This window comes from Aulonocara stuartgranti, assembly GCF_965226115.1.
Source record: "Aulonocara stuartgranti genome assembly, chromosome: 7".
In the NCBI taxonomy this organism is placed as follows: Eukaryota; Metazoa; Chordata; class Actinopteri; order Cichliformes; family Cichlidae; genus Aulonocara; species Aulonocara stuartgranti.
Genome location: NC_138945.1, coordinates 47,379,073 through 47,402,614, shown reverse-complemented (window position 1 = coordinate 47,402,614; position 23,542 = coordinate 47,379,073). Strand labels below are relative to the sequence as shown.

General features: G+C 39.4%; 1 protein-coding gene across 10 annotated transcripts in view; it reads left to right on the top strand.

Annotated features, from left to right (window-relative positions):
- Window positions 1-23,542, top strand: part of LOC309710813 (pleckstrin homology domain-containing family A member 7-like) — a 151,559-nt gene that overhangs the window by 95,989 nt on the left and 32,028 nt on the right. For all 10 annotated transcript variants that reach the window (XM_082540596.1, XM_082540601.1, XM_082540605.1 and 7 more), the window contains 4 exons: window positions 2,187-2,301; window positions 15,099-15,203; window positions 16,630-16,702; window positions 21,229-21,329. In XM_082540596.1, the coding sequence (XP_082396722.1) occupies window positions 2,187-2,301; window positions 15,099-15,203; window positions 16,630-16,702; window positions 21,229-21,329 (394 nt within the window). The remainder of the gene's footprint in view (window positions 1-2,186; window positions 2,302-15,098; window positions 15,204-16,629; window positions 16,703-21,228; window positions 21,330-23,542) is intronic.

Genomic DNA, 23,542 nt, shown 5'->3' with positions numbered 1-23,542 from the left:
CACAAACAAACAAACAAATAAATAAATAAAATGTATACATCAGGCTGCTTATCTAAAAAACAAATAAGAACAAGACTCCAGTAATTCCTGCTCTGGCTCTTCCTGAAGGTTCAGGTGAAATAAAAGAAAAAAATAGCACGAAAAAAGACTGCAGACAAAGAGACGTTTTAAAATGCTATTATTGCAGGTTATTACATCTGTTTGCGATGGAGTCGGGTGGATATCACTGTGAGCTGTGTGAATAAATCAATCTACAACTCTTACAAGCAGAAGCTTGTGAAATAAGGTTTGAAAACCTGAACTCATAGCGGTTTCTGAACCATTTTTGCAGAGTTTTTCAAAGTCTGTAGATTGCCATGTTTTGTTTTGTTTTCCTGTTCTTCAAGGTAGAGTGTGCTTCCTGAAACCAAAGTGCTGTAATGTGAAAAAGACTTTACCAAACCCTGAGTACTTTGTTGTGTGTACTTTGAGTCTCATTCACAGCTGCCAAAGGATTATCCAGTTCTTGGCTGTCCGTTAGCTATCGTGTTACTGTCTGTTGAGATGCCATGCTCCACGTTACTTCCTTCTTGAACCGTTGCGTTTGACAGATAATTAATAAGTCATAATAACAGCTTGAATAAAAGCTACATGGTATTCAGTAGGCTGGAAAACCTATATCTTTCTTTATGACATCATTATGGAAGCTGGTAATAATCTTAAATTACATGGTAGTCAATGTAAAAGAAACATGCTTTTTAAATGTGTGTTTATGAAAAAAAGAACTGAAAAAAAATATAAAATACTCAAGATGTATTAATAATTCAAATTCCAGCAGAAATAGATCTTGAAATGGTGACAACATGTCAGAGAGGCTGTTCAGGTGGACATTTAACAGTGGTTACAGCGAATTTTCTTTCACTAACTTCCCTCGCATATTTTATAAATAGAAAAAGCTTAATGTCATTAAATTAATATTGTGTCATCCACAAATATCTGAAAATGTCAAAACAGTTTCAAAAACATAAAAGATTCTGAACTGAAAAATTGTTCTTGGATATAAAACATCAGAACAATGAAAAAAAGTTTGCTATTTTTGTTTGATGGTGACGTAATAGTCCTCAGTCTCAAATTTGGGACTGCTGTGTCTGACATCCTTTTGGAATAAGGCGTAATGGTGCTAATTTACATTCAGTAAACAGTTACACAACCCAGTGCTTTGTGCACACTCTTCTGTTCTGTCTGCATTGCGAGTTTGGTAACCGCTTTCTCTTCTGAAAAGGTCATGTAAGGAAATAGGTCTTGGCTGACCTGAAGGTACAAAAGGAAAATGGATCTTGTGTGAACACGCACACACTGTGGAAGGAGTTTTATTCATTTCCCTCCAAGGTGTGTACGGTGAGAATAATGAAAAATTTAGGACAGTCTGTCTTCAGGTCATTGAGCTGCCTTCGTCAGATGTTTGGTGTTTTCTTTACACACATGCATGCTCTCAATCTGTCACTGGCCTGTATGACAACCTGAAACAGTCCCCAAGCACACTTTTCCAGTTCACAGAATCCACCCTTGCCTCCTTATCGCGTTATGTGTTTTACATATTTGCATACTTGAGTCTTTCCGAAGCAGCTCTGATAGACTCCAAATCACACACTGGGAAAATCGGAACGTCAAGAATAGCAGGATGCCTTAAGGCGTAAGACATCAGATTTAATTATTTTCCTCAACAAAAACCCTGCAGGTGCTCTTGAAACACAAAGTGAACCTAATTTAGAGTCCCATATAAACACATTAATAACAATTATGTATTATATGCTCCATATTTTTTATCCAGATCTTCTCTCTGCTCTTTGCAAATAGAATGTTTGAACCACAAGTGTGGGGTGCTTCCACTAATGATATCCCTCAAAATCTAAGAGTCGAAAAAACAACTGGAAAACAGGCACTTTGGGCAGTCTCAATCCTGAGTTTAGGTGAACGAAACTCCAGCAGCACTTTTAGTATACATACAATGTTTATTTGCTCCCTAACAGTCTGCCTTATATGCCAGCCCATAATAGAAAAATGTGAGACAATGTACAGATGTCAGTGCTGCAGTAACAACTTGGGAAATGTGTAACGGCTAAATCAGAGGTGTGGTTACACTTCACTACTTCTTCGAGTCCTCCCGGTTATGTATAGTGACGTTTTCTGTATGTGTGTGCGTGCAGGCCGCAGGGTACTCGAATGATGTCAAAACCTGCGGGTGAGCAGCTCTCCAGTACCACCGTCAGCGAAGCCTCTACTGCCATCACCTCTTCCACTGTGGACACGTCAGCCTCCAAGGTTAGTCTGTGGTTTCAGTCTTTACCTGTATATATGTGTGTTTGTGTGTTAGTTCCACATTTGTCGCTTTCAAACAATGTCCTTTCTTGATTCGTTGTGGACTGGTTTTATGCTATAAAAGGGTGACCATCCAGGCTTTTTGGTCTTTGAGTTTTGTCTCCTACATTTTTGTGCGGTAGTTAGAATATTTTCAAGCAGCAACAGAGAGGATTGCCTTGTGAAATTTTTAGCAATTATGAGGCTTCATGTCTTTGTCCTGTTTTGTGAGAGTTAAAGCATATGAATCAAGTAGTAGTAGGGGTTGCATTGGCAGTACTGGAGTCTTCAGTTAGTTAAGGTTGCCGGTTCGAGCCCCGGCTTGGACAGTCTCGGTCGTTGTGTCCTTGGGCAAGACGCTTCACCCGTTGCCTACTGGTGGTGGTCAGAGGGCCCGGTGGCGCCAGTGTCCGGCAGCCTCGCCTCTGTCAGTGCGCCCCAGGGTGGCTGTGGCTACAATGTAGCTTGCCATCACCAGTGTGTGAATGTGTGTGTGACTGAATGTGTAAAGCGCTTTGGGGTCCTTAGGGACGAGTAAAGCGCTTTACAAATACAGGCCATTTACCATTTTAACATCCACAATCAGTTTTGTGTTAAATGCACTGCACTGAAAAGCCAAGTAGTACGTGAGCCATCAATAAAGGTCTGTTAGCTCTGTAATAAACCTACAATGTTCTCTGCAGCTTGTTAATGAAGAAAATCACTCCATTAATTCACCAGTGCAAAGGCTTAAAATGATCATTAAACAAGAAAAGAAAACGATGCTAATATCTGAATATACCAACAAACACAGGTACAACCACTGAACACAGTGAGGCATGACAAACAGACAGAGATGTCTTTTTAGTCTGTGGTACAGGAGAAATCCATTCTTTAGAATCAGTCAAGAGATGAGCGCTGGTTATCCATGGCTAGCCCCGAGAATGATCACAGCAGCCTGGGCTAGTGGGGGGAAAACATTATTTGTGGCCAGTGACTGACCTGATTAGCAGCAATTTTCAGCTGATTCACAGCAAAACGGAATGATGGATGAGGATGAGAAAATGGAAATTAAAAGCTTTTTGCAGCTGATCTAACTCTATTATGGCCATGCAGGGATTTAGACCTGAGGTGTAGTTTGAAATGGAGGTAGAGGTTGTAGGTTTGCACCATGATTAAGTGCAAAGTTGTCTGCTGGTTAGCAAGATTAGGTATGTTTCTATGTAACATAGAAGTTGAATGCTAGAATTACACTTAATAAAACTGGATGCAAGGTGCAAAAATGTGTTTTGTTCTTCTGTAAATGTGCATATTTAAACATTGAAGTCTATGGAGATGTAATATCAGCCTTCACAACCTTATTTTTATGCTAAAAATTGACTGTGTAGATTCAGACATTTGATTTAGTGAACTCAGTATTACAGCAGGCTTCATTGTGATTAGGATTACTCCTTTTGTAAGTTATTTATGGTATATAGTTGATTCCACATTCCTTCCAGTATATTGTATTACCACTATACTACATCAATGAAAAATAGATTTGGTCTGTTTTCATATCCCCCCTCTTCCCCCTTTTTCTTCTATTGGAGCTTATTTGTTTTTTTTGTTTTGTTTTTTTTTGTTTTTTTTTTGGCAACATTTAAACTCCAGGTCTTCAGGTTTAATTTCTAGAATGCACACTAGTATTATTGCACAGTGATCGTATCTATGAAACAAAACTGAATTATGTTTGTAGTGGAGAAAGCACTTTTCTTTTGACTGTTTAACCTTGTTTTTGGTCGTCCTTGGCTCAGGCAATTTGCTTGCAAAATTACAAAATACTTGAAGCAAATCAGCACAGACAGTGCTAATGAATTCCAATTTGATCTTCCAAATGCAGATCTCATGCAGGATACATCCCTTGTCATCTGGTTTAGTACACCATAAAGATGTCCATGCCACTTTTTTCAGTATAAATCTTACACTTGGTTTATACTCACACATGTATGCAGCTCCACGGTGGCGTGAAATCTCATCCTGCCCTATCAACAGGTGCCTCGGGACCAAGATTGAACATGTGTCATCGTGTACGGTACAGAGATGACAGGATATCCATCACAAAGCCCCATCACCATTCCCACACCCAGTGTTTTTCTGGTCTGCAGCTCTCCCAGGTGCTCTGGCTCATCACCCCTGCCACTAAGCAGCCGGGAAATGGCACAGGAGCCTTATTCTTAAAAGAAAAACTCTTAACAAAAGAATCTTTTTCTCAGAGGAAGAATGAGTCATTCCTACCCCCCTTGCTTTGCGCACAATCTTAAAATGAATCTGTATTTTGAGTAAGTCACATCTCTTCCGCCTCTGACAAAACATCAGAGAAGCAGTGAGACGTCCCACTTTCCCCATGAGCTGTGTCTCGCCGTTCTCCTGTAAGCACTTGTGTTTACTGGCTGCATATTTAGTGATATTGTGTTCACAACTAACTTCTTTGGGATTTATCAAAGTCCGTGTCATTTAGACATTTCTGTTGGCTCCCAGTATCCTCTTATGAATTGTTTTGCCTTTATATGCCTCATTAATTCGCTGCCTCACTTTTGAAAGTAACTCTGCTCTTCAGGTGCTTCTTTGAGCATTAAAACCAACACATAATAGAACAGAGAACGCTGCAGAGTAAAGAGCTGTTCTGTTACGGACTAAACACATATTTGAGTTACTGCATTAAGGGGGAAACAACAAGAAAAAAGGAAAAAGTCAAAGTAATTGGTGGCATGACTGTAGTGTTAGCAACACTGATTGTCCTGATTGTAAAATAGATGTAAATTACTTTAGGTAATCTTTAGGTCTTTAGGTTTGACAGGAGAGTTTGGCAGTCACAGATCTGCTTTGACCAAAATGGCTGACTAATGTAGGATAGTTTAGAGGGCTATCACCTGGGAGACATTGTTCAAATTCCATGTGAAGCTAAAAGTCAAGATGATTTATTTTTAGATGAATAGGCGTATGACAGCACTCATTGTGTGGAAGGGTCTTAGAACAGAGAGCTGCATTTTCCAGATTGAAGCTTAGTGCAATTTTAAGAGTATATTTTTAATTTGGGTATAAAGAAAATTCTTGAAATTAGAAAAAATCATTTTATATCTTACTGTGATGGAAGTGCAGCTAACAGACCTGATGATTACATTGAGATGCAGGAAACGCATTATGTCCTCTGAAGCTGAACTATATAGCGTTTGTCAAGCTAATATGTGACTCAAAGGTAAAATTTGTATTTTCATTATGTTTTAATTGCTGCCTAATTTATAAACACAGAGAGATTGGCAACAGATTGCAGGCAGTTTAAGTCAGTCTGTGCCGATGGCTCACAACTTCTCTGCAACGTGTCTCTTTTCAGTAGGGAACTCAACTCAGCTGCTGAAGTGTGTGTGTGTGTGTGTGTGTGTGTGTGTGTGTGTGTGTGTGTGTGTGTGTGTGTGTGTGCGTGCGTGCGTGCGTGCGTGTGTGTCAAAGGTGTCTCAGTAGCAAGAATCAAAACAAAATTGGACTTCATTTTGGTTCTTGCTTAAGTAATTTATGCAGCTACACTGCAGCCATGGTTAGAAGTATGAGCAGTCATTTTGGAGGCTCTTGAAATGATTGTGCACTATGAGTGTGAAGATGGTGCCTCATCCTCCTCAGAGGACTTGGAGGCTGACATGGAGAATCAGAATCAGAATCAGAATACTTTATTGATCCCTGGGGGAAATTATTTTTTGTTACAGTGCTCCATTTTAAACCAACATTAAGACAAGACAGACAATACGCTAACTAAGAATAGTACAATATATACATATATATACATACATACATACATAAGTCACTTATAAATAAATAGTTGGAAAAGAAACATGAGTAGCTGTAGCAGCAAACAGTGTGTTAAGTGGATGCGTTGTACAGGGAGATGGCCACAGGCAGGAATGATTTCCTGTGTCGTTCAGTGGTGCTTTTCGGTAATCTCAGTCTCTCACTGAACGAGCTCCTGTGACTGACCAGCATGTCATGGAGTGGGTGGGAGGTGTTATCCAACATTGTCTTTATCTTGGACAGCATCCGCCTCTCCGACACCACCTTGAGGGAGTCCAGCTCCATCCCCACAACATTGCTGGCCTTACGGATCAGTTTATTAAGTCTGTTGGCATCTGCGACCCTCAGCCTGCTCCCCCAGCATGCAACAGCATAGAGGATCGCACTGGCCACCACAGACTCATAGAAAATCCTCAGCATTTTCTGGCAGATGTTGAAGGACCTCAGTCGCCTCAAAAAATAGAGACGACTCTGGCCCTTCCTGTAAAGTGCTGTGGTGTTTTTAGCCCAGTCCAGTTTATTGTCAATGTGTACTCCAAGGTATTTATAGTCCTCCACAATGTCAACACTGACCCCCTGGATTGAAACAGGGGTCAAGTGTTTCCTGGTCTTCCTGAAGTCCACGATCAGTTCCTTGGTCTTTGCCACGTTGAGCTGCAGATGATTCTGCTCACACCACGTGACAAAGGAGTCGACCACAGCCCGGTACTCTGTCTCATCATCCCTGCTGATGCATCCAACCACCGCAGAGTCATCAGAAAACTTCTGAAGAAGGCCTCAGACCAGCTCTGACTCATCTGAAGGTGAGAGTGGAGAGGAGATGGTTGAAGCAGTGACAGGATGAACTTCTCCATCTCCATATTTTGGTCTCCCACAAACGGAGCCACCAGCTATGCACTGCTGCTGATGGATGAAATCCTCCAGCAAATTGTGGCCATGACAGACATGCATGGGAAACACTCGGTGGCTTATGTGGACACAGAGGAACTGCAGGCTTATATAGAGATGCTTATTTTGGACAGTGTTTACAGGTCATAAAATTAATTAATTTTTTAAAGGTCATCTAAGGGTTAAGTTAGCTCGGCTTGACTCTTGTTTGTTATTCTTTACCACTGATTTGATTCATCATTGCTCAGGCATCTTTCTAAAGGGAGAAGGAATCACAACCCATGTTTAATTACCTTACCCTCCCAGATATTTCTCATCTGGCTAGGGAATGGAGCCGGTAGCCCTCGGGTCTCAGAGGGACGTCTCTTGGCATTTTGGTTGTCTGATTGTGTACCATTAAAATAGCAAATAGCTGGTTTGACTCTCAGTCACACACCTACAAGACAGAGTGCTACTGTGCAGCAGGGACCACAGTCTGTTCCACAAAATTACATTCGGCCTAAAAATAGACCACTGCATCGTACACACACACACACACACACACACACACACACACACACACACACACACACACACACACACAGAAAGAAATATCTCTGAAATACACACATAGTATATTTACAGATATGGGACTAGTGTGAGAGGACTGCGTCATCCTCTGTCAACCAATCCTCTCACTAATTACTGAGTGCATTTGTTTTTGTTTTCCAGCTACTGATGCCTCCCAGTGCTGCTACCAGTCCATTCACACGCTTATGCAGCCGTCATGCCAAATCTTTTATTATGCCAGCAGGGGAGGTGACAGGGTGTACATGTCTTACTTTATGTGTATGTGTATATGTGGTGCCGGGGGAACAGGCCTTCTTCTGAGGATTTGAGAGTAGAGGATGGTCTAATGAGATTTCTTGAATATTTGCACAGTGCACAAGTATGTTATCCAGCAGGCCGGCACAAACAAGAATGTAAGAAAGGTTTGTTTAGCCAAAGAAACTCCAGCACCCAGTATTACTGTATTACTTATTATACTTATTATAGGTCAGGGGGCTGAAATGGCACTGAATACTAACAAAATGTTAAATATGTCTAAGAACTGGCCTGTCAGGTAGGGCTGGGCCATATTATACCGTTCACGGTAATACGATAGGAAAATGAAATATCGCGATAGAATGGGAGTAAAACGCGCATGCGCAGTGCCTTTGTTTTCATACGCACATGGCTGATTGTTGAGTGAAACAGATGAAACAGAATTGGTTTGTAAAAATGGTGCAACTTCAGTGATGTGGAACTGGTTTGGTGTTTGTCCGTCAGATACACAACAAAGCACATTTTTTTGCAGAACATGCAAGCGGCCGTTGTTATTGTCATATTTGTCGGACTAAGATGCTCTTAAATCTGGGAGTAATCTGGGTCCTAAACTCCGTATGCTTCAGGTCAAACAACACTGCAGCATCACTGAGAGTTAAAAACTGTCTAAATTCTTTCATCTTTAATAAAACCATCAGCATTGCTGCTTTACCAGGTGTAACTATAAAGTTTAACTTCCAGGCATCCATGAAAACAAAAGTTATTACATTTAACGGAGTTAGAAGTTAGCAGGAAGCTAGCGGAAGTTAGCTCGCTAGTTTCGCTAGTTACCTAAGCATGATATAAGATAAGATAAGATAAGATAAGATAAGATAAGATAACCTTTATTAGTCCCACACGTGGGAAATTTGTTTTGTCACAGCAGGAAGTGGACAGTGCAAAAGTTATGAGGCAAAAATTAGAATACAATAAGAATAAATACAGTACACAACTGTACAGAATAGAATAAAATAAAATAAAATACTATATACAGTAGAATAAAATAAAATAAATATACAATAAGATAAAAATAGAATACAAATACAAATACTATATACAACTGAGTAAAAATACAACGATGACAGAAAGGATTATTGCACTTAGTATTATTGCATATGTATGGATGTGTGTGCTTGATCAGTTAAAGTCTTTATTATGGAGTCTGACAGCAGTGGGGAGGAAAGACCTGCGAAATCTCTCCGTCCCACACCGTGGGTGCCGCAGTCTCCCACTGAAGGAGCTGCTCAGTGCTGTCACAGTCTGCTGCATGGGGTGGGAGATGTTGTCCATCAGGGATGACAGCTTAGCCGCCGTTCTCCTGTCACTCACCACCTCCACTGGGTCCAGAGGGCATCCTAGAACAGAGCTGGCATGTTCTGACTGAGAGATTTCTGAAAAAATTCAAACGTACAGCTCTGCTATCACGTCCAACATAAATGAAGACGGGAAACTAAACAGCAGTGACGTTTGTAGGGTTACTGAAGTTGGGCTAGCTGGTATATAATGATGTGCTACGTGATCGCTAGCGACACAGCTATGTTACCATAACATAAACTGAAGCTGGAGGATGAACGCTAACTTTTTTCCACTCAATAAAAGTTAACGTGAGGGTTCCCGATGGTTAGGGACAAATGCAATCGCATGGCAGGATGCTGTAAATGGACCAAACTTCAGTCAGGAGAACAACTGAGATAATCCATCCACAATACGAGGTTAGTCATTAATATACTGCAACAACATGGGAATAGATCAGCTGCCAGAGAATTCAACATTAATGAATCAATGGTACAGAAGTGGAGGAAGCAAGAAGAATGAGTTTAATAAAGTTTGATTTATCTGACTGCTTTGTTTCGCTTAATGTGCCTTATAATCCCGTGCACCTTATGGTCCGAAAAATACGTACTGCACACTGCAGTTTAATGTTGCAAAGCACCTCTTTTTAACTTCAGTGGATATTATACATGGTTATGCTCAGGATATGTCAGCCCATTTCTACTGGAAATGCCTTTTGGTTAAACTTTCAGCAAGGAATTAGCATTTGCACTGTTACATTTTTATAAAGCTTTAATGTACATAAAAACCAGCTTCTTGTTTAAGTGAAAATAAATGATAGGTTGTCTTTTTGCGCTAGTAATGTTGTGGAGTTGTATTTTGTCTCGCATCAATTATATTGTCGGTTATATCGTTATCGCAAATTTTCAAATATATATCGTGATAAATATTTTTGGTAATATCGCCCTGCTCTACTGTCAGAGTATTCCTTACATTAAAATTTACCTGCTTTCAAGGCATTTTTCTTGCCGTTATCTGACATAATGATCTTCTGTCTTCTGTCAAAGTCCTTTCCTGTTTTAACAGTGTTCCCCTCACTTTTAAATACTGCACTACCTTCCAGCACCCCAAATCATCATGGGGTGTATCTGGGATGATCAGGAAGAGGAGTACAGAAGTCTGGTGAGGAACTTTGTCGCATGGAGTCACACAAACCACCTGCAACTCAACACCTCAAAGACTAAGGAACTGGTTGTGGACTTCAGGAGGTCCAGAGAAGGTCCACTGCCGGTTCAGATAGAGGGGGAGGAGGTGGAGGTGGTCAACAAGTACAAGTACCTCGGGCTGTGGGTGGACAATAAACTGGACTGGTCATGCAACACAGAGCACCTGTATAAAAAAGCCCAAAGCCGACTGTACTTCCTCAGGAGGCTGAGGTCTTTTAACATCTGCAGGAAGCTCCTGAGGATGTTTTACCAGTCAGTGGTTGCTGGAGTACTTTTCTATGCTGTGGTGTGCTGGGGGAGCAGCACAGCAAAGAGGGACTCATCCAGGCTGGAGAAACTGATCAGGAAGGCTAGCTCTGTGGTCGGCATGATGCTGGACACTCTGGTGACAGTGGCAGAGAAAAGGACATTAAAGAAACTGCTGGACATTATGAACAATGCTGGGCATCCTCTGCACACGGCCATAAACAATCAGAAGAGTCTGTTCAGTGACAGGTTGCTTCTCCCCAAGACAAGAACTAACAGACTTAAAAACTCCTTTGTCCCACACGCCATCAGACTGTTTAACTCCTCTCTGGAGGGGAGAGGGAGGGGAAACAGGAGGACAAAGGAGGGAACAACTAAGCTGTAGTGCCTCTGCACCTCACTGTACAATACCTTGTGCAATACTTTTTGTAAATAGTCAACAGTGCAATAGACTCAATACTTGAAATGTGCAATTCACTTGTATTTTTATTTTTTATTCCTATTTATTCTATTTATCCCCTTTGTATATTTTATTTATATTTGTCTCTGTATTTATATATATGTGTGTGTGTGTGTGTGTGTGTGTGTGTATATATATATATATATATATATATATATATATATATATATATATATATATATATATATATATATATATATATAACAATTCTGTAACTGTAACTTCGGTCGTTGCTGTGCTTTTTTTGGAAGTCGAATTTCCCAGAGGAACCCACCCGAGGGATTAATAAAGTTCTATCTTATCTTATCTCTCTTATCTTAAATCTGCAGAATTTAATGTGCTAGTGTCCTGTAATTACTACCTGCACTGCAGCAGCTGAGCCAAAGTTAAAATGTCTTAAGTCAGCACCTCTATTATTATATATCCAAAATATTATTTCAGTTTATTTCATGTATGCTTGATGTTTTCCAGTTAGTAAAACTTTACTAAATATATGTAAATAAAAAAAAACAAAAATCAAGAAAAAAACAAAATCACACAGTGGAAACATGGAGGTCACCTGGGTCCAAAAGTTTTGCCCATGGCCACCTAAATCTTATTAATCTGCCCCTGGTTTCACCCAGTGGAAGCTGGTATAAAATCTCCTTGGCTCTGAATGAGAATGACAGTTAATAGTAATATATTTACATAACTTAATTAAAAAGAATTTATGCAATAACCTTGGTTTAAAAAAACTTTAATATTGCACCTTCCAGTATTATAACCCAAAATGCAATATTACAGCTGCATAAGTTAGTTATGATATTCAAGGTCATCTTAACCTCCTAGGACCTGGCGTCCACATATATGGACATCACATTTTGGGTTATTTAGTCCAAAATACTCAATTTTGCTCTACAAGGGCCTGATATCCACTTACAAGGACATTATACTGCTACTGTTCTATCAAAATGTTAAATGAATATCCTCATATGTGGTTCTGATTTGTCTTAGAAACAAAAATAAGGAAAAAATAATAATCTGGTAATTCTTTGTTTTTACATTCATCGGGTCCCAATCAGCCCAAATATCAAAGAGAAATTAAAAATGCATGCCATGGAAGAGTTCAGGTCTTAGGAGGTTAAAGTAAATGAGGATACAGAGGTTTTACCTTGTTTTAAGGAACTTTAATTTACTCTGGTCATTTTGAAAAAGAATCTTTGGATTTTCTTCCTAAGCCTTACAAAGATAATGCACATCAACACAGTCTTTTAATACTCCCAGTGTTCTTGCAGTCATTCCCTCACTTTTTTTGATGGTAGTCAGTCAGATTCAAAGGTCAGACTTTCCTGTGTCTGGCAGTTGAAATATTGACCTGCAGGTTACAAGCCCACATGCCTAACCTTCTGCCTGCCAGTCTAAAGAGGCTTTGTCAATGTCAGACAAATGTCATAGCAAGAGTGACTGTCACAGAGATCTGGTGGAAAAATTGTCTGTGCTCATATAATGGCTGTAATTATATCACAACTAGGGCAGAAAAAGAAGGGTAGCCGAAAAGAGAAAATCATAGTGTGGGTGAAAGTTTGTTCAGTGATATAAGTAAGATTGAATGGTCTGATGAGACACAGACAGCCTATTTCCAAATATAACCTACTGTAACACAGTAAACTGTCCTGCTTTTTCTTGCTGCCTTTTTGACCACAGTTGTGTTAAGGAGAAGAAATATGCCAAGGTGCCTTTAGTGCAGTCATATAGGTAATTAACCAAGCTAATTTAGCACAGTAGATGAATGGTACCGATGAGCTGCAGCAGCTAAGATACAGCCACTTAAAATGGCCACCTCATCAGCAACAGGGCCATGAATCCTGACCGACTGCCGAATGATGGGTGATCGTATTGGTATCCCCCGTCTAGGACGCCTGGATGATGCAAGCATGAGTAGTAACGCCCCTAAGCGGCATTTAGGAAAACCAGTAGTAATGGTAAAGCAGCGTGGAGATGCATTCATTTACAGGCTTGCTACACTATATATATATGAGTTTGCATCAAATAAGGCACCGGTTGTGCACACCAAAAAAGCCAGACAGAAATTGATGCTTGCATTCTTGCTGACTTCAAAGCATAAAAACATGATTTCATTGCACTGCTAATGTTCTTATATAAAATGCAAAATTTAAATTTAAATGCGCCCTAATTGGGGATGTGGCACTTTGTTGTGAATATTTCTGATGATTAATAAGGTCAGTGAAATGCTGCTGTAGGAGTGAACTCCATAGCTCAGGCACTGTGCTTAAAACTATTGGTAATTCTCGCCATTTACGTTTTCCCAATAAATTAATGGCTAATGATCACATTCAAGCTTGCTTACTCAAGTTGTCTGCCGCTAAACTTAGTCTGTGTCCAAAGAGCAGCTTTGAAACGCCTTCATAAAACCAGAGAGCACTTAAAAAAAAAAAAAAAGTCTGGGCGCTATTATGTAAAATCTAGAGAAATTATGGATCGCGCAAGACTTTTGCACAATATAAGATTTTAACGTAATCTAAAGAATAAATCAAAATATTAAGTTGCAATTTAAAAGAAAAATTGAAGGACATGCTAATGATTAAACAGAGGTCTGAAGAAAAACGACCCAGCAAGCAATAGGCTAAATGAAAAATTAAGTTCTATCAGTCTCAAAAATAACTTCCACATCTGGTTTGGGATCTACGAGGAAGCTTGTGTGCAAAAAAATGATTTCTTTATTTCTTTACGAAAGCTGTCAAAAGAATTTGAAGTTCAATTCATTTTTTTCATAGCGCCAAATCAAAACGGTGCCTTCAATGAGTTTTATATTATAAGGCAAAGACCCTACAATAATACAGAGAAAATCATCTATAGCTAACTATACAAGTCAAAGTTTTTTTGAAGAAAGCACCATCTCATGGTGACACTGTGCATTTGGGTGAAAGGGGCGTGTTTATAGTGAAAAGTAGATACGTCCCAAGGGAAAGAGGGGGGACACTTAGCGGCTGACATTCAACTGAGGGCTGGCTATCAGTGGCTACCAGATCTCTGACTGAAAGCAGCAATTTTGAGTCCTTTGATGGGAGACTGATGGCGGTCCATAACCATTGTGTCTCTAGGTTTGAGGTCAGCATGCACTATTCCCAGAGAGCTTAGGTGGAACAGTGCATTTGCTAGTTGATGTAAAATTGGCCTCATTTCTCTTATGTAGAGAAGCTGGTTATTTTCCGATCCTTAATGTAGTCAGACAGGCTCTAATCAAGCTGTTCAGAATTTAAGTAGATACGCTTCCCTGTTGTTTATTCCATCATATAATCGAGTCAAAAAATACTTTTGTCTTATTAATGAGAAATAATACATATTCCAAAGAGAAAAAAACACAGGTCTTTCACAATGAACGGCTCATTGGTTTCCATTTCAGAAATTGGAGTGTTTTAAGGTTTAACTGCATACAACATCTGCCAAAAAAAAATGCCAACTAAACCCTTTTATGTACGTGTCATATTGAAATAAATTATTTAAGTACAGTCAAAGATCAAAGTAAAAAAAAAAAGTTTGCTCTGTCATCTTGGAGGCTTTCTGAGATTAATAGGAAGCAAGTTTTTCTGCTGCTGAAAACAGATGTTGTTATGTTGCAAACATTGATTAATATTAATAATAGTTCAGTATCCAGAATAACAACCCTCAGGTCAGTGGCTCAGAGTTTAATGGCCAGTGAACATTTTTATTGGCTTATGAAAAAAGCTTTTATTCTTATATTTTTAAATGTTAATTTAATTAACACAATATTGTATTTTTTTTCACATTTACTCTGAAAAAATATTACAAAAGCCTTGACATTAATGTGGTCATGGCCCCCTTTAGACTCACCCCTGTTTGCTGCAGTTATTGCTTCCTGTAAAATAGGCTGTCAGCCTTCAGCAAGTGGTTTTACACAGAGAAAAATCTGCAGTAAGGCTCCAGAAGTTGTATTAAAATATACAGATGAACTGTTAACTTAACGCATGTCACATAAAATCTCTCTATATTCTTTCTGTCTTTTACAGGGCTCCCGGTCTAGTGGCAAGGTGCACAGCTTTGGGAAGAGAGAGCAGTCCATCAAGAGGAATCCCAACGTCCCTGTGGTGGTCCGCGGATGGCTGTACAAACAGGTTGGGACACTCGAACGGAAACACCAATTGTAACTTGCATACAGTCACATCAAGACTAATGTTGATAAAGTTTGAACTGGGTTTGCTTGATTTGCTTTTTTTACGCCTGAATAGGACAACTTTGTGATAGTTTAAGATTTAAAAATGAAAATAAATGTGAAAAGTGTACATAATAGTGTAAAAATGTGTTTAGCACATTAGATAATACTTTTGTTCACTTATTTGGCAATTATTATTTTAAAGTAACCAAATACGTTTTATATAAAATGTCTTTCTTTTTTCTTTGAAATCTAAATTCAGCTATAGATATATAGCTTTTAACTTCTACGTCTATAAATATATGAAACATATAGCTTTAAACAGCCTGCAGACATTTAATGAAATACTGTCATGCTGAAAAAAGTTGCAATTAGCCTGATAATAGTAGTTATGGAGCAAATAATTGTCGTATACTTTTAAAGTATTTATGAGACTACTGGTACTGTGCTTTCTTTTAGTCAGCAATCCCTTAATCCAGCATGATTCTCTAACATTTCCTTCAGTAACCCAGTTTGATATTTTTCTTGATTTATTTCCTTTGCTTTGGCAATACTGAACACCTGCTGTTAATCACAGACAGCCTGTTACTAGAGACTACTTGTTTATTTGAAGTTATACTTAAAATATCTGTTGTTGGCATCATCCCACTGGGAGATTCTTGGCCTCCGTACAAGACAAACAGTGAGTGATGTTACTATGAAGCAATATTTTAATGACCACACAAAGAGGCATGCCCACACAGTCACACAGACAGTAGCACACTCGCAACTGTGCACACGATCTATTTACTGCAATTACATTATATTTTAATTAGAAAGAAACCCTTTAAAATGCTCTGGGGTGCATGAATGCACACAATTTGAATCCTATTTTGGTGCACATAAATATAAGCACATTGCTATAAATAATTATACACACTGATGCACAGATGTCCACTATCATGGCCAGACTGACATAATGCAGTTTATGCCTTTCATCCACTCACATGCTTGTATTATATGGTCGTAGCATCATACATCTTCAGCCACTGCTGTATCTGCTCAGCTCTTCAAATGGACCTATTTTCAGCCAAAGGACATAAAAGACAAAATGGGCAGTAAAGCACTCATGGCAGACTCAGTGAGCCAGCGAATGAGGACAAATGATCACTCCCTTCCCCCTCTGTCTTTTCTCTTTTCCTTTGCATGTACCCACCTTACTACTGTCCCTCACTTCCCCTTTCTGCATCCTTATTTCTCAGGCTCTTCCTTCCTTTCTCATTACCTCCTCTCTCTTCTTATTTAAGAGCTCTCTAGTCTTGCTTGTTATCTTCTCCAGTTAGTGGTACTTCTCGTCTTATTATTTATGCATTCTTCACTTAAACTCTTTACCTCTCTTTCTTTTTCAGGACAGCTCTGGGATGCGTCTTTGGAAGAGGAAATGGTTTGTCTTGGCTGATTTCTGTCTGTTTTACTACAAAGGTAAGTCTTTGTGGAATGTTAAGTGAAAGTAGTGTGGGATCTGAATGCCCTGTTGTGCCAATAATATTTGATTTGCCAAGAGAGCTCTATAAACTACAGGTTCGTCTTGCTAGTCAATTTCTTTTTGTTTTATATTTGTTTTTTTAATTATTATTCACATTAATATTAGGGGTGCAACGATACACAAAATTCACGGTTCGGTTCGGTTCGATACTTTGGTGTCACGGTTCGATATTTTTTCGATACAAAAAAAATGTTCATGCATTTTTAATTTGTCATTTATTAAAATTATAAATATATATTTTAACTCAAAAGTACAGTTTTTAAATTTAACCCTAACCCTTGTGCGTGTTTTTTATTTTGACAGCGAATGCGCACCTGCGGACCACTTATGTGCAGCCCTGGTTATATAGTTCGTCATATTGCAGCCACAGAAATTCTTTTGTCCATGAAACCATAAAGCTGCACTTTCTTTTTGCCTTATAGTCTGATTTGTCATAACTTCTCCGTTTTGTGGTAAGCTTTTCTTTGGCTGTCACTTCTTCACCCTGACCTGTCTTATTTGGCTCAGCAGAACTGAAATGCTTTTACACACGCACTCACATAAGCTCAGCGATTCTCTGCGCGATCAACCTCTCACATGTTTAAGCTGCGGGAGATTTCACTTGTCATGTTTGTATAGTAAGCTAACGATTAATAAGACGATGTCAGAGGAATTGGTGCACAAATTATCATCACTCACAGATCAGTGCTGTCGCTCTCTATACACAGTTCGCACGATTGCAAAGTGAAAGCAAAAAAACAAGCGCAAATTCAAACGCGACTTCAATATGTCACATATTGACAGTGGCTCACCGATGCCAATGACATAATTACCCAGCTACATTTCTGAAAGAATGCAAAAGCATTGATATATATTTTTCCTACAATAGCCCGACGGGCAGGGAAGAGATAGATTTTGGTAGCCCAACTGGAAAGATCGCTAGCTCCAGGACGTCAGGCTAGCGATATTGCAAGCCCTGTATCTGATTGAGGAATCACTCATCTTTGGAAAAGAGAGTTTATTACAGAGAAATGTCTCTTTCCAAAATAAAAGCTATACTATCCGCTTCTTCTGGGCTATATTCTCAGCAGCATAAGGAGAATCATGTGCTAACAGCTGTCTAAATGACTCGGCTAAAGTTAGTAGCATGCTTGCTTGTTTTTGTCTGCTTCCACTTGTCTTTGCACTAGGATGATGTCGGCGTAAATGTGCAGTCATATTCGTTGTGTTCCCACTAGTGCTTTCAGGTTAATCTCGTTGAAATGACCTTAACGCCACAACACGGCAAATCTCCGTTAACGAGCTACCGCCGATCGCCCCGTGCATGGGGCTAGACGGCCAACACGTTAACGAGCTAACTGCGCTAGCACACTAGTTCACACCAATGTAATTGAGCATTGCATGGCACATCCAACATACTGTTTTACTTTAGTCCATGACGCGCTTACCTTCAGGGTCATACGTCACATGAAAACCAAAATAATTCCAAACGCCAGATCTGAATGAGGGTGGGGGAGGTGCCCTGCGCTCTTCCTTCTGACTATGCTGTCTGTGTTGAGCGCTCAGTGGATCTGCGCTCGACAGTGCAGCCTAGGCGGAGTAGTCGAACACAGATTCACTGAGCGCTCAACACAGACAGCATCGTCAGAAGGAAAATTGATAAAATAAATTACAAATGTTGTATTGTTCGATACATATGCGTACCGAACCGAAAGCACTGTATCGAACGGTTCAATATCGATACGAATATCGTTGCACCCCTAATTAATATGTGTTTTGCATAATAATGCCAGAACTGACATTTATGAAGAAAGGAGAAGAGCAAGCCAAAAAATTCCATCCTATCCCAACCCGATGTACTTTGACACTGGGACACAGCCAGCCCAAGCAGGGTGTAAGAAGAAGCAGTTTAAATGAAAAGTTATAATCTGTTAATCCTCAAAAGTTCCTTTTAAGACAAAATAATTGAAACATCATTAAAGGAAATCACACATCATAACTGGCATGCCTCTGCAGCCTTCATGAAGTAGCTTATCTTTGATTCAGTAACTCGCAGTGTCTCATCCAAACTTTGTAGAACTTGATGCAGACGAGAAAATGGCCATTGCATTAGGCTGTATTATACTCTGCATGTTTCTCTATGGTATTGTTTGAAAAATTAAATGCATAAAATGATACACTTCCGGTGAGGAGAGTTTATTATGAGAGGATGGAAAGATCCACAATCAATGCAAAAGGTTAAAGGACAAAGATCAAAGTAGACTATGACAGTTTTCGGTAAACTGCAGCTGTCAAAGCAGCCAGAAATTCACTTTAGGTGAGCAGTAATCTCTATATCTGTTATGTGGTTCCAACCATTGAACATGTACACACTGCTTACACCGATGCTCTACATCACACACACCATCACAATTGGTCTACCATTCCCTGCTTGTCGCTATCTATCTCTCCACACCATTTTTATCTCCATGGTTATAGCCAAACATTTGGACACGCTCCTCTGCCTGCTCACCTCGACAGGAGGGTGAAATCAATTCTGTTGTTTTTGTTTTTTCCCTTTTTTCTGTCTTCTCGCTCAGTTCAAAGGTTTCTCCTCCCAACATGAGCACACTTGATCTCTCTCTTCAACACGACTTATCTCCTCCCTTTTCTACCCAAACAGTCAAATACGGCTTTGCTATCTTTGTTTTTTATTAGGACTTTTCTTGTTTTGATGATAAATGTCAGAGCTTTTACAGTAAGTTTTTTTTAATACCAACATTATATTTGCATGAAAATACTGACTCCTTAAAACAACATTACGCAATTAAATGCATATATAAAAATGAATTAGCAGTTGCTGAAAATGATTCTCACATCTTTTCTTTGTCATTTTCTTTCTGGGTTTTGATCCGATGGTTATGGGAAAACAAGAATTTGAAAATGCCAAACTGAGTTCTAGAAATTCAGATTATAATTAGAATAAAATAAAATATTAAAACTTCTCAGTATTTTTAACCCTTACCCATGTATGGAAGCCGACTTTACTTTAATAGACTTGTTGCTGCTTACATGAAAAGAAAAGAAAATAGTGGTATTTGTGGGAACAACCTATGAACAACTCTTACTAGACTGAAATGCACAATTTTATTCAGACCCATCTGAGAGTGCAGAAAATCCAGAATCAGTAAGTCTTATGTTTGCACCTGCATGGCCTTTGTCCTTCTTTAATATTGGAGTAAGCTGATGGCACTTGGGATGAAAGACTGGCTTCAGCAAACTGAATCTAGTGATTGCACATCAGTCTCTGGAGGGCTTTGCTGTCACTAAAAATGTGCTCTCCAATAAAGTTCTCAGATTAGAGATGATTATTTAGTTGGTATTGTGCTTTTGCGTTTCCAGCAGTTTTATTGTGTGAGCGGCGTTTGCATTTTGTAAGTAGTCCTTCATGGGAGCAATCTACACACGCATGGTGCTGAGAGCTTCGAAATTTATGCACACTCACACACAAGATAATATTTGTACGCGCTGTTTTCACAAATGACTGTGACTGTGTGCAGGGATCATTGATGAACGAGGCCCCTTTGTTTCTTCCTCTTTTTTCCCCTCATATGTCTTCTGTGGTCTGTTTTCAGTCAAGTCAGTTTTATTTTTAAAGCCCAATATCGCAACTCAAATTTGACTCAAGGGGCTGTACACTGTATGTCATACCCCGCAAAGTGTGTGAGACAGACGTGGCAGAGCAGATAAAAAAGACCCCACTATCTTGCCCACCATTTAGGGAATGTCCCCTTCAAAGGTCCTTGAATTATTTTTAACCAATTACTCCTTTAGCTACAGCGCCGTCTTATCACCTCTCAGCCAAACCGCCCACATACGCAGGTGCTGCATGCACACGCACACATTTTCATGCTATTGCTAAATTTTACGATGTGGTAATCGTCGCACATGGAGACACTGTCCTTACCATACACATTCTAGCATGCTATTACAATATTCAGTGGAAAACAAATATGTGATGAATGTTTGTTTATAAAACACTGCGAAGTGTTTTTGGAGACTTTTTTTTTCTTTGAAGGGTAAAAGTTGAAGACCGTATTGCATCAGTGATGGTTCTTACAAAGGACAGATCTGTGTGTGTGTGTGCATGTGCATGTGCTGACTGTGATCTCAACGTGTACACTGGACGGGGCCGAGGCTGAGGACAGGCGGCCGGCTGCCAGCTGGAGCAGAGGAGCTTTAACTCTGTGACACTGGCATGCCAGAGTGGTCATTTACTGTTTGGCATACACTGTGGTATGAGTGATGTCATACGAGTTCGTGTTTGTCAGTGTTGTGATACTGGTGGCTGGCAGTGAGGAAATTAGTGGGCTGATGAGTGATATTTATTCTGTCGCTCCTTCCTGTCCTCTATATCTCTTGCCTGTCTTTTTTCCCCCTCCACCTTACCCCGCTGACCTCCCCTCTCTCGTTCTTCTCTCTCTCTTTCTCGCTCTATCTCCAGACAGCAGAGAGGAGTCAGTCCTGGGCAGTATTCCTCTGCCCAGCTATGTCATTTCACCAGTGGGACTTGAGGATCACATCAACCGCAAGTATGCCTTTAAGGTACGCCTCTTTTTGTTATACAGAGTTTTTATCCGATTTTGATTGATGTTTATCTTTTTTCTGTCTTATAGTTGCACTTTTTCTTGGTTCTTGGTTAAAAACAAAACTTGGAATGATTCCCTCTGGGTGTTTCTCATATACTGATGTCCTGTTAGCCAATTAAACCACCAGAACCATCTGAACATTAAAATTTAAGGTGTGTCGGGAAGATAAATTTATTAGACTGTAATATTTTTTCAGCTCTGCCGTGACAGTGTTAAACATGGCCACAAATTGAAAGAGGCATCATGTATAAGGTATTCCAGCTTTAGAAGACATAGATAATGGGTTTTATTCCCACAGGAGCCACTTGAGATAAAACAACCCCTGCTATTTAAAGCACTTTCCAAGAAGTGGTCTATATCATCACCGAGAGCAGTTTGAAATAACAACACAAAAACTGCTTTACTGCAGAAGGCCTGTGTAACACCTGCTGTATGAAAACATACAACATAACTTTATAAACATATTTATTCATATGTTTGTGATCTATGTGTGCAGACACTGTTTTTTTTGTCTGATTGTAAACTTCATAGCAGTAACACGTCTTTGGGTTGAAAACAGAAAGTCAGAGTTTAAATTTGTGTACAGTTAAAATGTTTATTAGATTTTAAATCATGACCTTCTCAAATTGAAATGAAATGAAAATGAAATACAATTCTGTCTCTTTCACAGACTGTTATCTTCCTACAGTAATAACCTGCTAGTGAAGCCACCACTCAGCTTCATTGTGCAGCACTTGCCAGCTGTTGTAGTAATGTCTATTACCACTGATTGTCTGTCTTTATTGAGACAGACAAGCATGTCTGGAATGGCATGAAGCTTTTCTGTTCCCCAAGGCACAAGTTTCTGAGTTAAACCCAACATGTGTAAAATTAAGAGGCTGGATTACTGTACAGCACGCACTGTCCTATACTGCAGGAGGGATTTCCGCACATTTGCAAGAAGATACAGTATATGCACAGGGTTTTTATTTGCTTTTTGTGAACATGGTTAATTGAACTTTTGGTTTATTCTGGGAAGGAACATGTTTTCTTGTCTGTTAAAGACACATTCCTGTGACCAGAGATTAGCAAAAGATCCATAATTCGTTCTTTAGCGGAAATATAGTCATTGAGGTGGCTAATGGTCCATTTTATAATTTGTAAACTGGACTGAAGTTAAGCACCTTCTAGTTGAATTGACAGCTGGATTGAATCCTACTGAATGTAATTTACCCCCCCCCCCCCCCAAAAAAAATAAATAAATTAATTAATTAATTAATTAATAATAAATAAAATTAAATAAATCATGCATGATTTAAATTTGGCAGATTTCGTCTTTCCTCTTTGAGTAAATCTGCATCTCTTCCGGTTTGGCTGCAGTATGAAGATGCTCTGAAGGTTTTTTTGTTTTATTTTGGCTTTTTTTACACGATGATCTTGAACTTGTGTGGAGATCAAACATAATTTTCTCTGTCAAATGAATGAAACAGATGCAGCTCAAATGAAGGACCATTGCAGTTGAAAAGAGTTGGAGACCAAACAGGAGGTTTTCTCTGGAAAGCACCACAGTGTCCAAGCCCAGAGGCTGTGTATAAGCGCAGACGTTTTGCTTTCTCGCACATTCAAGAGGTTGCGCACCATGAATTTATCCCCTAGGGTCAGACTGTCAGTGCCGAGCTCTGCAAAGACCGAGGGAGGATGTTTGCTGCTGAAATGATGCCACACACTGTTGTGCGCTGTTTCACAGCAGTGCCTAAAACCATGTGAGTTTTTTGGCTTTTTCAACACAGTCTTTGCTGACCACCTGCATCGTTTGCTAGATTTGGCTCCCTGCACCTGTGCCCTCTTTCTCCAAATAAAGTTGAAGTTAAATTTCATTCTGACAAAGTAGAGGAGCCTACATTGCAGATTTTCAAGCTCAGATGTTCAGAGCAGGACATCCCAGGAACAATCTAAAAATGGCATTTCTGGAAGCAACGTTAGGCGCACATGGAGATGAACTCGGAAACAAGACTGCAAAGTTTGAATCAACATTTTTGTTTTATTTTTTATTTTTTATTTAACGAATAGATTCATAAAACGTATGATTGCATTGCACATGCTAAAGCTCTGACAGACTAGATGAATAAAGATGTTTACGATACTTTATCCCAAAAGTTTACTGTACTGGAATTTACTATAGCACTGCAG